This window comes from Convolutriloba macropyga, chromosome 7 (genome assembly GCF_964194025.1).
Source record: "Convolutriloba macropyga chromosome 7, txConMacr16.3, whole genome shotgun sequence".
In the NCBI taxonomy this organism is placed as follows: domain Eukaryota; kingdom Metazoa; phylum Xenacoelomorpha; order Acoela; family Convolutidae; genus Convolutriloba; species Convolutriloba macropyga.
The window spans coordinates 39,436,488-39,454,043 of record NC_134474.1 but is presented as its reverse complement, the minus strand read 5'-3'; the positions used below and the strand labels follow the sequence as shown (position 1 = coordinate 39,454,043).

General features: G+C 35.5%; 2 protein-coding genes across 4 annotated transcripts in view; one reads left to right on the top strand and one right to left on the bottom strand.

Moving 5' to 3' along the window:
• LOC142342273 (protein Dr1-like) overlaps positions 1-17,556 on the top strand; it is a 514,279-nt gene that overhangs the window by 64,235 nt on the left and 432,488 nt on the right. The window lies entirely within an intron of this gene.
• The window catches only part of LOC142342854 (terminal nucleotidyltransferase 4A-like), a 55,268-nt gene that overhangs the window by 29,086 nt on the left and 8,626 nt on the right, over positions 1-17,556 (bottom strand). For both annotated transcript variants that reach the window (XM_075394484.1, XM_075394485.1), the window contains exon 2: positions 6,396-6,536. In XM_075394484.1, the coding sequence (XP_075250599.1) occupies positions 6,396-6,536 (141 nt within the window). The remainder of the gene's footprint in view (positions 1-6,395; positions 6,537-17,556) is intronic.

Here is a 17,556-nt window from a genome sequence, read left to right as displayed (position 1 = left end):
AAAAGTTTTCCAGTAACTTATTATCAAACCCTAACGGATATTTTCTGTTAGGCTGAAAAACCTGATTTCTGACAAATGTCCTAAAACTGGAAAAAAATTCAAAAAACTAGAAAAAAATGCAAGTTTTATCAACAAAATGCTAAATTTTATTATATTAAAAAATTGAAAGCTATTCCAGGGGAAATGAAACTTTGTCAGTATTTTATCGAACCCTTAAGGACGTTTTTTGGCACCTGCGTCTGGAAAGACATGACTAATGGAAAATAAATGACAAAAAGTTGAAAAACACGTGGTCAAAAAATGCTAAAATTCGTGATGTTAAAATGTTGAAACCAGTCCACTACCACTAGAAACTATGCAGTAACCTTTTATGAAACCCTAGAGGATGTTCCTTGACACCTAGGGCTGAAAGAACTCAAAAATGACAAAAATTTTCAAAAAGCTTGAATAAAATTGTGAAAATTAGTATAAAATTGCGTGTTTTTAGCGATCAGTTGTTCGTCAGTAGCCAAGGGGGGGCACCGGGGGGCTGATGAGGAGGGAGCGAGCGGGCAATAGTGCGGTGGTGGGGGCAACAACGCGGTGGGGTGCGGTGGGGGTGCGGCTATAGTGGGGGGGGGGGGGGTGCGGCTGTAGTGGGGGCTCAACAGTGCGGGTGTCTTCAACCTGTAGGAACCGCCCTTCACACCATAAACATAAGTCTCCAAAACAGTTTGAGCTGAAACAGGGCTGAAAGTCTCTAGGAGCGAGCACTTAATGCCCGCGCTACCCGTTCATCCTGTTTTTGAGGACAAAAAGTCAAAAGCGTCAGACGAAAAATCGGTCCAGCGAAAAACCGCTTAAAAAAGATCGACAGGACTAATATAAATGCTAAATATAATTGGTACAAACTTCGTTTGAGAGCAATTAAAAACTTTTCAGAAGATACCCTCACTATACATTTCACTCAAAATTACTACCTAATGGTTGTTGAAAACATTCTATCGAAACAGAACATCGATTGCAAAAAATTCTCATTAAAACCGAGGCTTTCGAACTTTTCCAACTTAAATGTCTTAGCTCGTATAGAGCGTTGAGATACATTCCATCCAACGAGTACGCCAGAGCAAGTATTTAACATTTATCCGTAATTCATTTCCTGGCAATAACTTCCACACAAAAATGGGAAATCTTCTTTACTGAAAAGCAGGTACTCTATAGTACTTTTCAGCAGATATTTACAAAGGCACGGTTAAGCTTGAGAAAACAGGAAACGAAAATTAAATGCCTCCTTTTTTAATAATGTCAAACTATAATCGAACTTAGATATGAAAGTGAAAAAAAGGAAAACAAATTCCTCCCCTATTTCTCAAACAATCGGATTGATTCTTTCTCAAAGGTAAATATTTGTAAGGGACACAGCATTAAATCAAACACACCATGAAGCGAATAAGCTACTGATTTCAAGTGTGGAAAAAAATGACAAAAACACTGATTCGACGCAATAAATTCTATATTTCGCAACTTGACTCTAATTATAGGCTCTCTCAAGTCGCCCATCAGTTAAACCAACTCTTAGTGTTCAGCTTTCTGAATTGACAAGACTGAAAAAAAACGTTTGATTGCCAAAAAATTCCCACAGTTGAATCTAATCAGCCCCATTCATATTCGAACAAAAACAGAAAACATAGCTGGCAGATTGCTAGAAAAAAGCCGAAATAGCTTCGTAGATCTGCAGTCTAAAAAAAACAGGAAAAAAGAAAGACCAAAAAAATTCGTCTTTTCATTGATAGCAGATATGTTACTTTTTTGATTAAAAATCTGTAAAAGTTTTTGCTGCCTCTATTAACTGCTCTCAAATAACCTTCATTTAGAGTGACACACACCCATTTGACCTTATCTCTTTGAATTAAAGTAAATAGAAGTCAATTTCAAAGTGAGGAAGTCATTTTTGAGAGTGCGGTAAGTCAAGTGTGACCGAAAATTTAATCACGCGAATGAACAAAAAACTTGCTCCACTAAGAGCGAAAAATGACCTCACACACGAAATTCAGTTGAAATTGCATGAACGAATGAAAAAAAAAGCAGATTTGAAGTGGTTGTGACGTCATATGGTCGTAACAAAAATCGCGACGACAAAATAAAAAACATAGCAGGACAAGTCCTGAGAAACAATTCAAAGAATTTTCAAAGACTAAAGAAAGAAACTTTACCTAGAACGGACTAGCAGTGAATTGGAAAAACTAATTCTAAAAATCAGATCAAAAAAATTTAAAAAGAACAGAAAATCAATGTCAAAATTCCGCATGTGAAAGAAAACCACTAGCGAGAAAGGGCAATTTGGTTCAAACAAAAAACTAGGCCTAGAATGAACTATAAATGGAATGGGAAAAACATTTGTGAAAAAAATTGAATCCAAAAAAAAACGAAAAAACAGTGAACATTAAAGTGAAATTGCCGCATGTGATTAAAAAACCACTAGCGAGAAACCGAATTTTTGTTCAACACCGTTTTCTCACTCTACTTTAAAAATAGAGCGAAAAACTTTCACGCCGCAAAACCACTCGCTTTATCGCTCCACTTCCTGTTTCGACGTGACCAAAAACACTACTCCAATTTGACTTCAAAAATCATGAAAATGTGTGAACAGATCTTAAAAATAGACAGCGCCCCAATACAATTCAAATTCTTTGAATTGTAAAAAAAAAACAAGAGCCAGCTATCGCTGTGCGGCTATTAAAAATTGATTGTATTATTACAAATATTGATTGGATTTTGCACTGCCTGTTCTCCTTAAGATAGCAGAAAGATTAATATTCAAATTAGTACACATAAGACCTGGTAACCAAGACTAATTAGATTTCAAATACCGTAAATCTGAAACTAGTCTTTATGGTTTTTTCCCACTTCTATTTTCGATTTCATTTCTCAATGACTTTGTTCAGTTTCAATCATTTTTCTGAGCCACCCTTGGCTTGACATCCTTTGATCAGAACAAGCGAAGAATAAAACCGCTGCAAAGTTAGGTAAAATGAAACAATGAAAAAACATAAAAGGATGAACTGCGGAAACTACTCAGACTAGGAAGCTAACAACAAATACTGTTATAAATATTGAAAATTGCTATTGAAATACAAGCATGTGTAATGAGATCAAAAAAATCCTTTCCTGAAAATATATGAAAAATGGCGGAACTTTTAGAAACTATTTTAAATTTTTGAAATACCTCCTGGCAAGTTATTTGCTTTGCAGACTTTCAAAAATTAATAAACAATCCATAAATTGGTTACTTTTCTATTTTCTATTCATCTCAAACTAATTGTGTACAGATTTGGTTTCTTGCCAGTCTGGTTTAGATCTTTCGAGAACAATCAAAGCCATAGTAGGAAAATTGCCAGAAAATAGGCCGTTGACCCCCAGACCGACGTTGACATTGAAAAAGATAGACAAAAAACAGAAAATTCATAAACTAGTTTATCTAGGGGGTCAGAAAGTGTTCTATTTGCTTCGCAGTTTCATTAGATCAAAAAGTGAACTCAGCCCTAAATAGTTATTTGTATTACATAGTTGTAAGAAGATTACAATAATTTAGTTCTAGATTACAAACTTAGTTCTAGAGCAATTAATAAGCAAAGAATTAACCAGGTCTTCCATATTAAAAGCGACCGCCTTTAGTCATAAAATCTGTGGAAGTTCAGAGACGTCAAAATTAGTAATTCGTCTTGCGGAAGCGGGATTTTCTTTGTCGAAAAGACTAATGTTGCTTTACTGAAGAAACAATGAATCAATTAGGAGCTCGGTAACTTCCTTAAAGAAACTCTCAAATGAAAAGAGGAAAGTAGTCACCCTGCTATCGGATATACAGAAATTACCGACACACCTATATTCAAAATTTCTGTAAAATTTTCTGTCAGTTGTATCGAAGATTAACAGAAGAACTCACTTGCTTTTTTTGGCCAGTTATGTGCGACCACAAATAATAACTAATCCCAATAGAGATAAGGTTACGAAAGAATGTGGAAATTGTCATCTATACATGTTTGTAAAAACGGCAAATTACTGTAGAGACAATATTTTAAAAAGCTTCAAAAACATCACCTGCCCTTAGTCCAAAAAATATTGCAAAAAACGTTTAAAGCTTCAGACAAGGGATAACATTATTTCAAATACCCGAATACTGAAAATTTACTTTTAAAACACCGTACATATTACGAGCTCCGACTTCACCTAGTTTACAGCAATTATTTATTTCTAAAAAGTAGCATCAAAGATCAACCATTTCAAGTATTTCAAATAGCTGATTTACACTTTTATCACTAAGCTAAACATTTATCTGTATTTAGATTGCATTTTTTCCATGAAAAACTAAAACGGAACAGAACTCCGGCTAGGCAAACAAGATTATCACAAATTCAACAACTGTGCGAACTCTTCAAAAGACCTCTAATGACTATAGTAAGTCCCATAAAGTTGCAACGCAAGCGAACGTTCGAAAAACTCCTGGCAAGCAAATGAACATCAAAGTGCTAATATCTGCATGTTTTAAATTTGAACTTTGACCTTTGAGACGTTCGATAGCGTTGCAACTTTATGGGACTGACTATATTTCTTAACGAAATCGTGAGCACAAAATTTGCGTTGACTACCACTGCTGTTTTTTATCTACCACTGCTAAATGCACAGCCGTCTAATCATTGCAAAAAGACCACTCATTCTCCATCTTTCAAGTCATAGAAGTTAGAATGATCAAACTTTCAATCAAGCAAGTCCGGTTAGAATATACGTGCTATTTTGCAAAATTTCAGTATAGACTCTGTCAGGCTTTTAACAAGTAACATTAGAGCAACATAGACTTGTCAGGTTTTAACAAGTAACATTAGAGCAACAACCGAAACTTGAATATGCAAAACAAATCCCTCTGAGCGCATAATTTGGGAATTTTACCAGGGCGCTTTTTCGACTCAAACCTTACATTCGTTAACCAGTTTTTCTGGCAGCCTAAAAACAGCGATTGATGCCCTTCTTTCTACTCACAAAAACCTTTTCAAATAACTTTGAACAATTCTTAAAAATTATCCTTGTTGTCATAAACAACCCATGAATGAAAACAATTAACAAGCCGATTAACGTCAGACAAATTGCTCAAGAACGACAGGCGGGGCAATTCAATTCAGCGTGAGCTGTAGCATAGATAATTTTTGGAGTGCAAAAATTTCCGACTAAGGCCCGCCCTTTGCGGTAATAAACTGAAACATTAACCACTCGCCTATCACGCCCTTGTGCTAGCTTTTTTACATTCGGTTTTATTTCAGCAAAATACTTCGTTTATGAATAAGAGCAATTAAGGTCACACAAAAATCAGGAATTGAGAAAGTCAATCGAGAAGTAAAATTGAAGGTATGTTCTGGAACAAAACAGTCAACCTTAACTTAGTGTGAAAATTTGTAAGACTGATAGCTCAAAAAACTGCAGCTCAACTTTTTGCCCTCGAACTTTATCTGTTTATCCCATTTCTTTTACATCAGTCAGACAAAACATGCAAAAGCTAAACAACACCTATAACATAGGTGGGTGATTGCCAGAAAATAGCCGCAATAGCTTCGTAGATCTGCAGTCTAAAAAAAACAGTAAAAAAGGCAGACCAAAAAATGTTCTCATTGAAGGCTAATATGTTATGATTTGATTAAAAACCTGTATAAGTTTTTGCTGCCTCTATTAACTGCTCTCAAATAACCTTCATTTAGAGCGACACACACCCATTTGACCTTATCTCTTTGAATTAAAGTAAATAGAAGGCAATTTCAAAATGAGGAAGTCATTTTTGAGAGTGAGGTAAGTCAAGTGTGACCAAAAATTTAATCACGCAAATGAACAAAAAAACTCACTCCACTAGGAGAGCAAAATGACGTCACACACGCACTTCAGTTGAAATTGCATCAATGAAAAATTAGAAAAGCAGATTTGAAGTGATTGCGAGCAAAAAATATGGTCAGAGCAAAAATATTGACGACGAAATAAAAACATAGCCGGACAAGTTCTGAATTATAATTCAAAGAATTAAATTATTTAAGGACTTGAAAATTAACATTTGAACACAGCGAAAAAAATGAGATAGACAACAACGCCTTTGACACTATATGCGCAAAAATGCACAAAAAATCTAAAAATAATTGGAAAGTTTTTCTTAGATATAGTATTTTAAGAAACTCCAACAATAGCAAAACTTTGACTCTAAGCATTGACAATGTTACAGAAAATGCTCCCAAAAATTGAGAATGCATTACATTTTTGAGAACCAATAGTCTCAAATATTTTTAGCCTTATTCAAAATTCTGGAACACACAAACAACCTGACTATTTATGAGCAATCAAGCTTATAAACATACAAAAAATTCGATGCCGAATATTTAACTCACCAAATTTGTGTCTGTTGTAAATCATTCGAGTCATTCGGAGATAGCCTTCATAGAAGACACTCTTCACTGTTGCGAAGTCAGTTTTGCCAATATCATTGTCTGCATCTAGTGGGTCCTGGATTGACAAAGTCTTGTATGTATCTTAAAAAGAAATTGACTATGCTAAAGAGTGGTTGATTATAAATTCTTCTTACATTAAAAAGCATGATTCTAAAATATCCAGCGGCTTAGACTCTGCTCTAGGCAGTACAGTTAATTACTTTGCCGTAAATAAAACCTAAATTCTGAGAACATAACTGATTAACGTCCCGACCCTCAATTGGAAACTTTGTGATATTTTTACACTCGTTTTGATATATATTAATTGCCACAGCATCTGATACCCAATAGAGGTAATGGTTAAAGAGTAAAATTTAAAAGTATTCAATAGAAATTATGAAAATTGCACATTTGCACTTTTTTCCTGGTAAAAGATGGCAACCATTTCTTAAGTAATTAGAATAACAGTTTCCATATTTACGTGCAAAGGATAAAAAGAACAAATGGGAGAAAATGAAAACTTAAATAGCCGGCAGAAATACTTTAAAAAAGAAAAATATCAATATCAATTTATTAAGACCATGAGATATTTTGAGACTATGGACCTGTAAACGACTTGGAGAGAATTGCATGAACAATATGACTAATTTTTACTAGCGCACATTCACTTTTTCGAAAAAAGTAAATTATAAGTAACATAGCCGACTAAAATCGGGCCAGTTGTTCTCAAACGACTGTTGAGCGGTTGGCTTTGTCAGTCGCCAGCTGTGGCTTAGCGGGGTAGCTTAAGCTCAATTGAGGGCGTGGCTGCATCGAGCGTGAGGGGATCTTTGTTCAGCTGAGTATGGATCGTGTATAGGAGAATGCTTTTCAGCGCATTTTTGTATTCTTTTCAATTTATTCGCTCTTTATTGTTGGCGTGTTGTTTGACGCAGTCCCTAAAAGAACCATTTAGTGTCGGTCTTATGCGACAAAACTGCTTGTAGAGGTTTGTTTTATGATCGGCATGGTGGATCGGCATTGGCAGTAATTGTGCAAAGAGCAATGTTTCGTACCATCAGCGTTAAACGTGATGTTTATACCCTTCGGGGGTAGAGGCAGCATGCTCATGTAGATTTTGAAGGGAATTGGTAATAATACTCCACCTCGCGGTACACTGACTTTTCAATTTGATTTCTATTGTTGTATTCTACGTAAGATAACCTGGTCTTTGCCATCATAGCCCCCAGCTTAGTGCTCAGATAAACTATAGCCCTCAATCATGGTAATGATATCATAATGGGGGCTGTGATTTCATGGGAGGCTATAATGGGAAAGACCGAGAAAACCTACCTTCTAAGTATGAAGCGACCAATTTTTTGTGCTATTTGGTAGTGGTGCTTCATGTATGTCTTTTAGTAGACAGTTGTGATCAACCATCTCGAACGCGGCGGTGAGATCTAAGGCTACTAGTAGACAACGGTTGAAATGTTTCTTTTGATTTCGGCATTTTATTGATATCGTTATCGACAATATCGAGCTGTTGTTGTTTGAGCACTCAGGTCTAAAACCGATAAAACTATCCGTCGGTAGTACATAACATTGCATTAAAAAGACCGACAAAACATGCATGACTTCAACAAACTTCGTTTGAGAGCAATTAAAAAATAAATACAAATCCTGAACAAATTCATTTATATCATTTCATCCATGAAAAGAAATCATCAAATTAATTAGATTAAATTTGTTAACCTGGCGTTCGGACTGATTTAAACTTTAAAAATTTAAACATTTTCTAAAAATCCGGGGAAAAATTAGTTTACGGCGCACTAACTAAATTATATTTATTGATAGCGTGATCAGCAGGCTCTCCCTTTGGGTGACTGAGGATAAGAATTCAAAATTGTCTGTTACCTTAAAACACCATGATTTGATGCGTTCCCAACAGTTCCAGTGCGATTCGGACTGGTGGCACATCAGTAAACTACAACTCGCTTTGCTGACCTTGCACTTTAGCTCGGCATAACCCGGTTTTGTCATAAAAAATCAATCTGATCCAAAGAGAAGATACATAGAAGCAACAAAGAAATTTCCAGAACCGCGAGCAAACAATTCTTGAATCAAGACTCAAAGGAGACAAACAACATTCTAGAACAGAGCCGGCAAATTGCCGAGAAATAGCCACCGTGGACCTGCTTGACACACATTGAGACACACATTGACCTGATTGAGAGAGAAAACCAGATGAAATGAAAATTTTTTTCGAGTGTCAAAAAGTGTTATAATTGGGTGTGCTGTTTCATTCAGATGAAATTATTCTTTATTCAACTTCCAAATCGAAGGCTATTAAGCTTGATGCTAATGCCAGCTAGCAACCGCTTTAATAGTCTTTGACAACCTAATGCATAATGAGTTCATGCCCGGGCTTTATCCCGTCTGTTTTGATTTTGCTTTTCAGACATTGACCGTATTTACTACAATCCATGAGTGGATAAATTTAAAATCCATTCATCTGCAACAGTGAGTGAAGTAAGTCAGGCATCAAACGTGAAATTTATGACTTATGTAAAACGAACGAAAGGTAAAGCGAATTAAAAGGCAATACAAGTAGCAAAGAATTGAATGAAAAACTCAAATCTACTACACAGGTCCAGCAGACCAATTGACCAACGCCAGCCAAAATGGTTTCAAAAATTTGCAGAACAATAAAAGAAATCAAAGTACATACTTTTAGGATCTCAGCATTGAATACTACGGTCTTCAATAAAACTGTAAAAAAGAGCAGAGAAAATGGCAATATGAAAAAAAAATTCATTGTTACATGTGAGGCAATCAGAGACAGGCAAAAAAAAGAAAACCAGAAATTAGAAGAGAAACGAAAAATTCAGCATAGTTCCTGGGTGTCAGTATCTTCAAAACAAAAATGAAGCGTTCAAATTTTCGCATTAAAACAACAGCGCGCTAGCAAAAATTTTATTGACGACTTAAACTCTTATGGCTTAATTCTCCAAAATGATGGTTTCAAAACCGTTTTCTCTTGCTAGAATCTACAACATAGCTTCTTTGAGGGCTAGCAGAAATCATGTTGCACATATAAGCGACAAAAAATGCCAGAATTGGGAAACAAATTTAAAAAAACAGTAGCAAAAACGAAGAAAAGTTGTTCAGCTTCTTGACGCTATTTTCTCAAAACCAAATTTATAGCCACAAAAACTCAGACATTAACCCATACATAAGCACTAGCGAATAAAAAATATTCGTTAGTCCCTTGAAACCACGAAAAATGACAAAATTTTCAAAATTAAAAAAATCGTGTTTTTTTTCAAAAAAGTTGCTAAAAATTTTGACATTATTACCTTAAAAACCATTTCGTTAACATTAAGAACTGGCCAATAACCTTGTCAAGCCCTTTAAAGTTTCCCTGGCCCCTAAAGATTGAAAAACTAAAAAATGATAGATTTCAAAATCACGCAACTTTGCTATAGTTAGTGAATTTATTACCTTGAAAACCATTCCATTGCAACTAGAAACTATGCAGTAAACTATTATCAATCTCTTCAGTTTCACTGTCCCCTGAAGTTTTTAATTTAAAAAAAAACGCGCCAAAATTTGTAATGTTTATGTCTTCAGAGCCTTTTTAATCGCTCGAAATTAATAAAAATTCGAAAAAAATCATGATCATTTTGCGTGTTTAAGTTTGCATGACTCAGGCATATAGCTCAAAAATCGTATATAAAAAACATAATATCTTCTAGAAGACCTTCGTCAACTTTGACAAACGTCAACTGAAAACTAGTCAAACTAAACTCAGAATTCCAGAAAATTTGCAACATTTTGGTTTCAAAATCTCTTAAATGACCTTTGGCAGGATGATTTTAGGCCTTCCCCACAGCACTCCGAGCACCTAAAAGATTCAATTGAAAATAAATGCCCGCTGGACGTTACCTGTTGATCCCATTTTGAAAGATCAAAGTTATGGGAACATGTGAGAAAACATCTAAAAAAGTGCCCAAAAATCACCGAAGACAAAAATGCCACTTAAGAGTATTAGTGATACTACGGATCCCTAGAATGCGTACATCATAGATCAACCTTGCCGAAATCAATGATATACGAAAACAAAGCGCAAAAAAATAAAATTCGCAAATCAAACATTTTTGAAGATCAGTTGCATCAAATTAAAAATCCATATAACTATAAAACAGGACCAGTAACGACAGCGCAGCATACAATATTAGAGTGCAAAAGGATATTTTTGCAAATTCTTTTAGTTGAAAAAAGGCCAAAAGAACACCAAATAAAAGATTCAAAAACTTACGAAAAAATTATGTCTAGGTCATCAAAAAATTACCTTAAAATGGAGCCATTAAAATGAGATATTACGCCGCATCAGAAGGATAAAAAGAACTGTTAAAAATAAAAAGAACTGTTAAATATGAGACCAAGGCCACGAGAAAAGCAACAAAAACGAACTGATCTCAAAAACTTTTTAAAATTGTTCTGAAAAAAATAGTATCGAAGTCAAGAATATTACTGGTATGTATTCAAACCGCTAATTAGGTTCTTTATGCCTCAGGAGCAACCAAAAACCTGTAATTATGGAATTAATTGATAGGATAACAAAAAGCAAAAACAGGCAAAACTCAAAAGTTCTCAATTTTTTTATGAAAACAAAAACAGTTCTTATTTTCTTTTTATGAAAACAAATTGTGCCCAAGTTATAAAAGCTGCCAGATAAAACTAGTAGCATTTATTAGGTTCATTTATGCCCCATTACCACACGATGAGTCCTGCTCTAATATGACTTATAAGATAATAAAACGAACAACCAGGAAAATTTCAAAAAGTCGCAAACGGTTTTAAAGTTAAAGTCAAAGAAACAGTTAGTTAAGAGCTTAAACGATTATTTTGTTTCTCTTAAGCCTCATTATCAACCGATCGGATCTGCTATTAACGGACCCGAGCAATGATCCAACAGAAATAATGGAAAACACCGGCAAACGCCAAAAATTCAATAATATTTTTATTACGATAACTGGTCATAAAGGCCATAGATAGCGGTTCAGGGATTCGAAAAATGGCAAATAAGCGCAATTAGTACACATGTGTAAATTCAATAGAACTCATAGGAAAAAGAACTGATAAAAGAAGTAAAATTACACCACAAGAAAAAATACCTCTAAAAACCGAAAGTTTGTGGAAGCAGCCATTTCTTACAACACTTTAGTAAGTAGTCTGAAACAAATCACGCTGCAGCTTATAAGCCACTTCGCTCCTTTTATTACAACGGCGTGACTGAAATCACCACGCAATTTGGACTTCTCATTGATATTAAAAATAAATGTGAAGAGATTAAAAAAGACAGCGCACCAATACAATCCAAATCTTTGGATTGTAAGAAATAGCAGAGCTATATACACTAATAAAATTTGAAGTGAAAAAAAAGCGAAAAAATACACCAATTATTTTTGAAATAACTGTCACCAAATTCGATAAAAAATATGCGTCAATAATAAATATACTTGGCTGAATCTGTCTGGCTCTGTTATTGAGAAAAAAAAATGAACTGCTACAGCACAACTTTTTTCACTTTTTCACCAATTTAAGCATTCAAACTATCTCGAAAAATCATAAATAAGATCTTCGTCAGTCTTTGGCAGTCTATAACGCAAGTTGAGAAAATCATAGGCAACTTTGACACAAATGGGACAGTTGCATATTCACCAAGCAATTACAACAATAAACAACTACCGTCTTAATTTTGTACAAAATTATTTTAACGCGTGAACTATGTTGATGTCATCTGGCAGTTAGACATACTCATGTTTGCTGATGAGAGAATACAGAGGCTAGCATCGATATCAATAAGCATTGATAGTAAATAAAATTTATGAAATTAAAGTAACGCGCAAATTGGGTTTATGGGTTTGGACCGTTCTATTTTCGATTTTGTTTTCCAAAATTGCCCATGTTGATTTTCGATTCTTTTTCTAAGCAATTGAAGCTTTGAAGCACTTTGAACAGAATGAGAGATGAATGAAAATAGCTTAGAGAGATCAAAAAGATTTCACGTTGAACAAGGTGTGAACTGAGGTAAAGCGAAACAAATTTTTATCCGACGAAGTAAAAACATTACTGTCGGTATAATAGCGGACTAAGAAAATAATTTAAAAAAACATAACAAGCGATACATCTCAAAAAACAAGAAAAAACAAGCAAAAAAACTCAGGTCAAAATTTAAGAAACATGTTAATTTTTTTAATAGTCCCTGAAATTTGTATATTCTCAACAGATGTTCTCACCAACCTTTAGGAAGCAATTTACATTGAAAATATTGGAAAAATTCTGAAAGGCAGACAAAACAGTAAATAGTTTAAAAAAACTTGAACAGAAAAATTCGGGGAAAAAATTAAAATTTAGACCGTTTTCTTCAACTGAAACAAACTTCAAGTGATAATAACAAACTCAAAAGAACATGAAAACCCACATGGATACTAACTTCAACCAAAATTACACCGGACACAAAACACTGGAAAAGGGGTACAAAAACAGCTGAAAAGGGTCCAAAACGGCGAAATCATAAATATAGCTGAAGATTGCAAATAAAACTTTAATTTATTCTTGATATGGTTTAGAAAAACCACTTCACCCGAAAAAAAGTGAAAACTAAAAAACTGCTTCGGAAAAAGTGATCAAAACAATCCGCTCGATCAGCAAAACTTTTATCACGCCTACTTTTCTCGCGCTCTCAAAAACGCAGAATGAACTGAAAATTACTCTATTCTCTGCTCTACAATTCGTTCAGCCGTTTGACCTAAACAATTAGTTTTCACGTGCTGCATTGACTTTTACATCCTGTTTCATATACACTCCAAAAGAAATCGATCCAAAAAGACAATCCACCAATACTCCTCTTCGAGTAAAAAAAAAACGCCCCAATATAATTCAATTTCTTTGAATTGTAAAAAAATAGGAGCACTATAATAGCCAGCTGAGAAGCTGAGGGCGGTTATTAAACAAGAGTCTTTTATGACTGAGGAACTTTTATGACCGCAATTCCGATTACCACTACAATGAATTGTCAACATTTTTTTTTGAAAGATAATATTTTCAGCAAATTGTTGAAAAAATTTAATTCCATTTTTGAACCTCGAAAAATTTCGTGACAGACGACTATCGAGACTAAAATTGCGTTTTCCAAATATCAATATCATCCCTTCAAAAATATAGTCCCCGAAGGTCGTGAGAAGAATATACAGATGGCCACTCGTAAGCGATATCGCGTCAAATTTAATAAGGCCGGGAAAAGTTTGGTGAATTGACAGCAGCAATTGCATGCAAATACTTCTGCTCAATGTAGTTATCCAAATTACTCGATAAACAAATCAGAATATAACCAACTGCCATCGGGCGAATTGCTCTCTAACGACAGGCAAGCGATTGGATTTTGTAGTCTCTAATTTGGGGAGTCTATCTTTTAGTCCAATTCCTGGATCAAAAGCAAAAATTACTCCTCACATTAATTTAAGTATCCTCAGCAGTTTCCTGGAAACGCATAATTCAAAAACTAGTAAGGCCCTTAGAGAACTGCACAACAACTTAATGCCGCCGTTCTTTGCCAGTTTATTCCGTTTCTCAAAACAAGGTCACCCTTGTTGGTCAGACAATAAATGGCATAAAAAGCCCAACAGGACTCAAATAACAGCTACAAATTTACTTTGAGAGCAATTAACCGCTAATTGTTTAAATTCTCAAGTCTGAACACATGTCACCATTTCCGAGTTATAGAGTTATGTTTTAACAAAAACGAAATATTTAACGGGAAGATATGAGAAAGTCATAAAACTAATGAGGAGGAAAGGCATAACTCAGTTTCGAGTCGATAACGAAATTAAATTTTCAAGCACGATACTTTAAACACCAAACACTCTTTACGCTCATTCCACACTAAGAGAGCAGCTGATAAAATGAGGCTATAATTAAACAAGCTGATTAAGGTCAGACCTGTTATTAGAGGAGGCCTGCTTTATGATTCAAGATGATTATGATTCAAATCATGAGACCAAATTGTTGTGCCCATTTGTTGACCAATTGTTGTTGTCCCCAACAATTAGACGAAACACATACCAGGACTTCAGTAAATAACCAACTGATTAAAGGAGTTATATTACATTTTGCACGTCTTCACTTTGCATTTTGTCCGAGAATTGTCTAAAAAAGCTGGCTCAGTATGAGACATATTCCTCTTTGTAGAAAAGATAAAATTTAATGCATCTGCTAACACATAACAGGAGTATTCGAATTAAATCGCAAGTGATCAAAAGATAAGAAAAGATACACTAAACCCTATAAAAAAACTGATAGGACAAATCGTGATACCAATAAATATGAAAGCGTGCAAAAAAAACTTGCCTAATTTCTGGTGGTTCCCAGAAATGCCTGTCTTGTTACTTGAACGGAACGTGGTCCATTTATGAGTTTCCGGGAACGAAACGAAAAATATCGAGTGCATTTGGCAGTTAATGTGGCCGGCAGATTGCGATAAAATAGCCGAAGTTGACAACATCCCTTTGGGACAATCGGGATTGAGAACAGAAAAAGGTAGAAGATACAATATGACAGCCCACTTTTCTCAACTTAATATGTATTTGAAGTTAAATTACACGAGTATACTAAAACCGGCTTCTTAACTGAAGGTTATTAAGCTTAAAACTGATACCAGAGAGTCTCGCTTCCACTTTGAAGGGTTTCGTGCATTCGTCGAAAACTTGATTACTCCAGGTCTCAATTCGTTTCTTCGACGGTCCGTCTTGCCGATTCGCGTGTGCAATTTGTTCTTGTATTGAGCTTTCTTGTGGCTGTGGACGTATTTTTGTCCATGAACAACTGTGGCGATATTTCATGTCCAATATTCGCCCTCATTCCTGTTCTAAGATTATAGATGGATTCCCGTGGTGATATTTCTCTAACTCCCAGGGATTCATTGCAGCTAACACGAGCAGATGCTTTTTGAGGAATCGACTAAAAATCACATGTTCACTCTCGAAACAGGCTTTCTAAGCTAAGGTCTTCCAGGCTATCAGCTCGATGTTCGTTGTGTAAATAATTTGTTGTTGAACTGGTTTTGTTCTGCTGATTGCTCAGCTTCCTTGCTTTTTTCTTCGCTGTCCTGTTCAGTGTTCGCCTCTTCTGGTTTAATGTCTGGCCCTAACGGTTCTTGCATTCCAAGGTTAATGCAGGGGCGCCATCACTGGTGGTATCATCACGGGCGCAGGTGGATCTGCGGCTGCTGGTAGTCGCTGCTGCTATGGCTCGTCCAATGGGTATCGCAAAACTAACTATTGCAAGTGCCAGTTCAGTTTTTGTAAGTAGTGAGTCAATCGGATTACATCAATAAGTGTTTTTAAACGGTCATCTAACATTATCGGCTCACTTCTTTATTTGGTCAGGCTCGGTGCTGGTCCGAAATCCTGTGAGTCAATCTGTTCAAAATAATCGGGCACTTCATTTGGTATGATTCAGCGAAGACGAATTCTGAAAGCATTGGGTAAAATTTGTTTCAATTTCTCGGATGATATAAATCCAGTTTGTTAGAAATGCATCAAATCGATTTAATGGTAATGATTTACTGGCCAATTATGATTGTGTTTTGAGCTTTGTGTTGAGCAGGCAGTATTCGTTAAGTTTAATAGATTGTGCGCTGGCTTTGTGATCGTACTATTTTCGGAAACGTTGGTACCATTTGATCAACCTGGCTTTGGTATCTTTGAACTTTTCTAACATGGCGTCCTGTAAGGCTGATAAGTCATCAGAGTTGGATGTTACTGTCTCCAATAATTTGACTTAAATTGCCGATCTAATGGCTTCGTAGCCTCTCGTCCTTGAAAGACTTCACTAGAGCAACAGGCTGGTGTAGAAGGTTGTTATGTACAAACGCTGCCAAGGGTACGCATTTGTGACAGTCTTTTCATTGCTGGTTTGTGCTTACTTCCAATATACGCCTCAGAGATGCGTGTGAGCGTTCCACGAGTCCGATATTTTGTGGATGTTTGAGTTAAGTGTTCAAGTCGAATGTTTATTAGTGGACGTAGATCATGCATTATACTAGATGTAAAAGTCGTTCCAAGGTCGGAAACAGTTGTTTTCGGGTAGCAACTATGGTTGAAGAAAGTTTTCATCAAACTCTCTTGCTACTGCATCTGCTGACGAGTTCGTGAGGGGGTACAGCGAACAGATAATTTGAAACAACGTCGATTCCAGTTAGTGCGTACATGTATTTCGCAATTTTATTGCTCCTATCAGACCCAGAAAAGATTGCTCAGATGATGCAGGTTGAAAGTTGATCGTTGCTACGGTTCCTTTGTTCTTTTTATTTGCATACGAAAAATAAATTTTTGTTTCAATGATATTTAATGAGAGCTGGAAAAAAGAATCGTTATCAAAACTCTTGTGCTGTTCGTGAAATTCCGTCATGTCCCGCTGTTTTCGACTTCTGTATGCGCTAAACTAACTCTATCAAGAACTTTTTCACCAATAACCTTGCCGTACAAAATTTTCACAATCAATCTTTCTAATTGCTTGTAATATTTCAGTTTCCAAATTGAAGATCCTCAATTTTGCCGTTTTTCAGCCATTCTTTGACTTTGAGATTATCTTGATCTAGTTCATTTTTAACGTCAAGTGATTCAGTTAGCGCATAAATTTCAGCCAAGAAACCTGGGTCCAAATAGATTTCTGTTCCGAGATTTCTGTGGGCTCGTTTTAGTTTTATCAGGTCTCTGGTTTTCAGCAGTTCGGATTTTGCTCATTGTTTTTCCAAATGCGTTTCGTACATTCCAAGTTCTTTTTCAGGTTTTTCTAGGATTGCCAATTCAATTTTGTCCTCTTCTTTGAATGAATCGGTAATTTTCTTAATCGTGTCTAAAACCTCTGCTTTTTGTGCTTCTAATTCATTTTAAATTTCTCTGACTGTAATTCTGTCCGTAAGTGAGAGAGAAAATTGTGCTTCCGGGTCTGCACTAGAAAATTTGTCGCAAAATTTGCATTTTCTGGAACATGTGCGATCACAATATTGAACACCAAAACTGTGTCAACAAAATTCCACAAAGATGGCATTCATTTTCCCTCAAAAAATTGCGCTAAA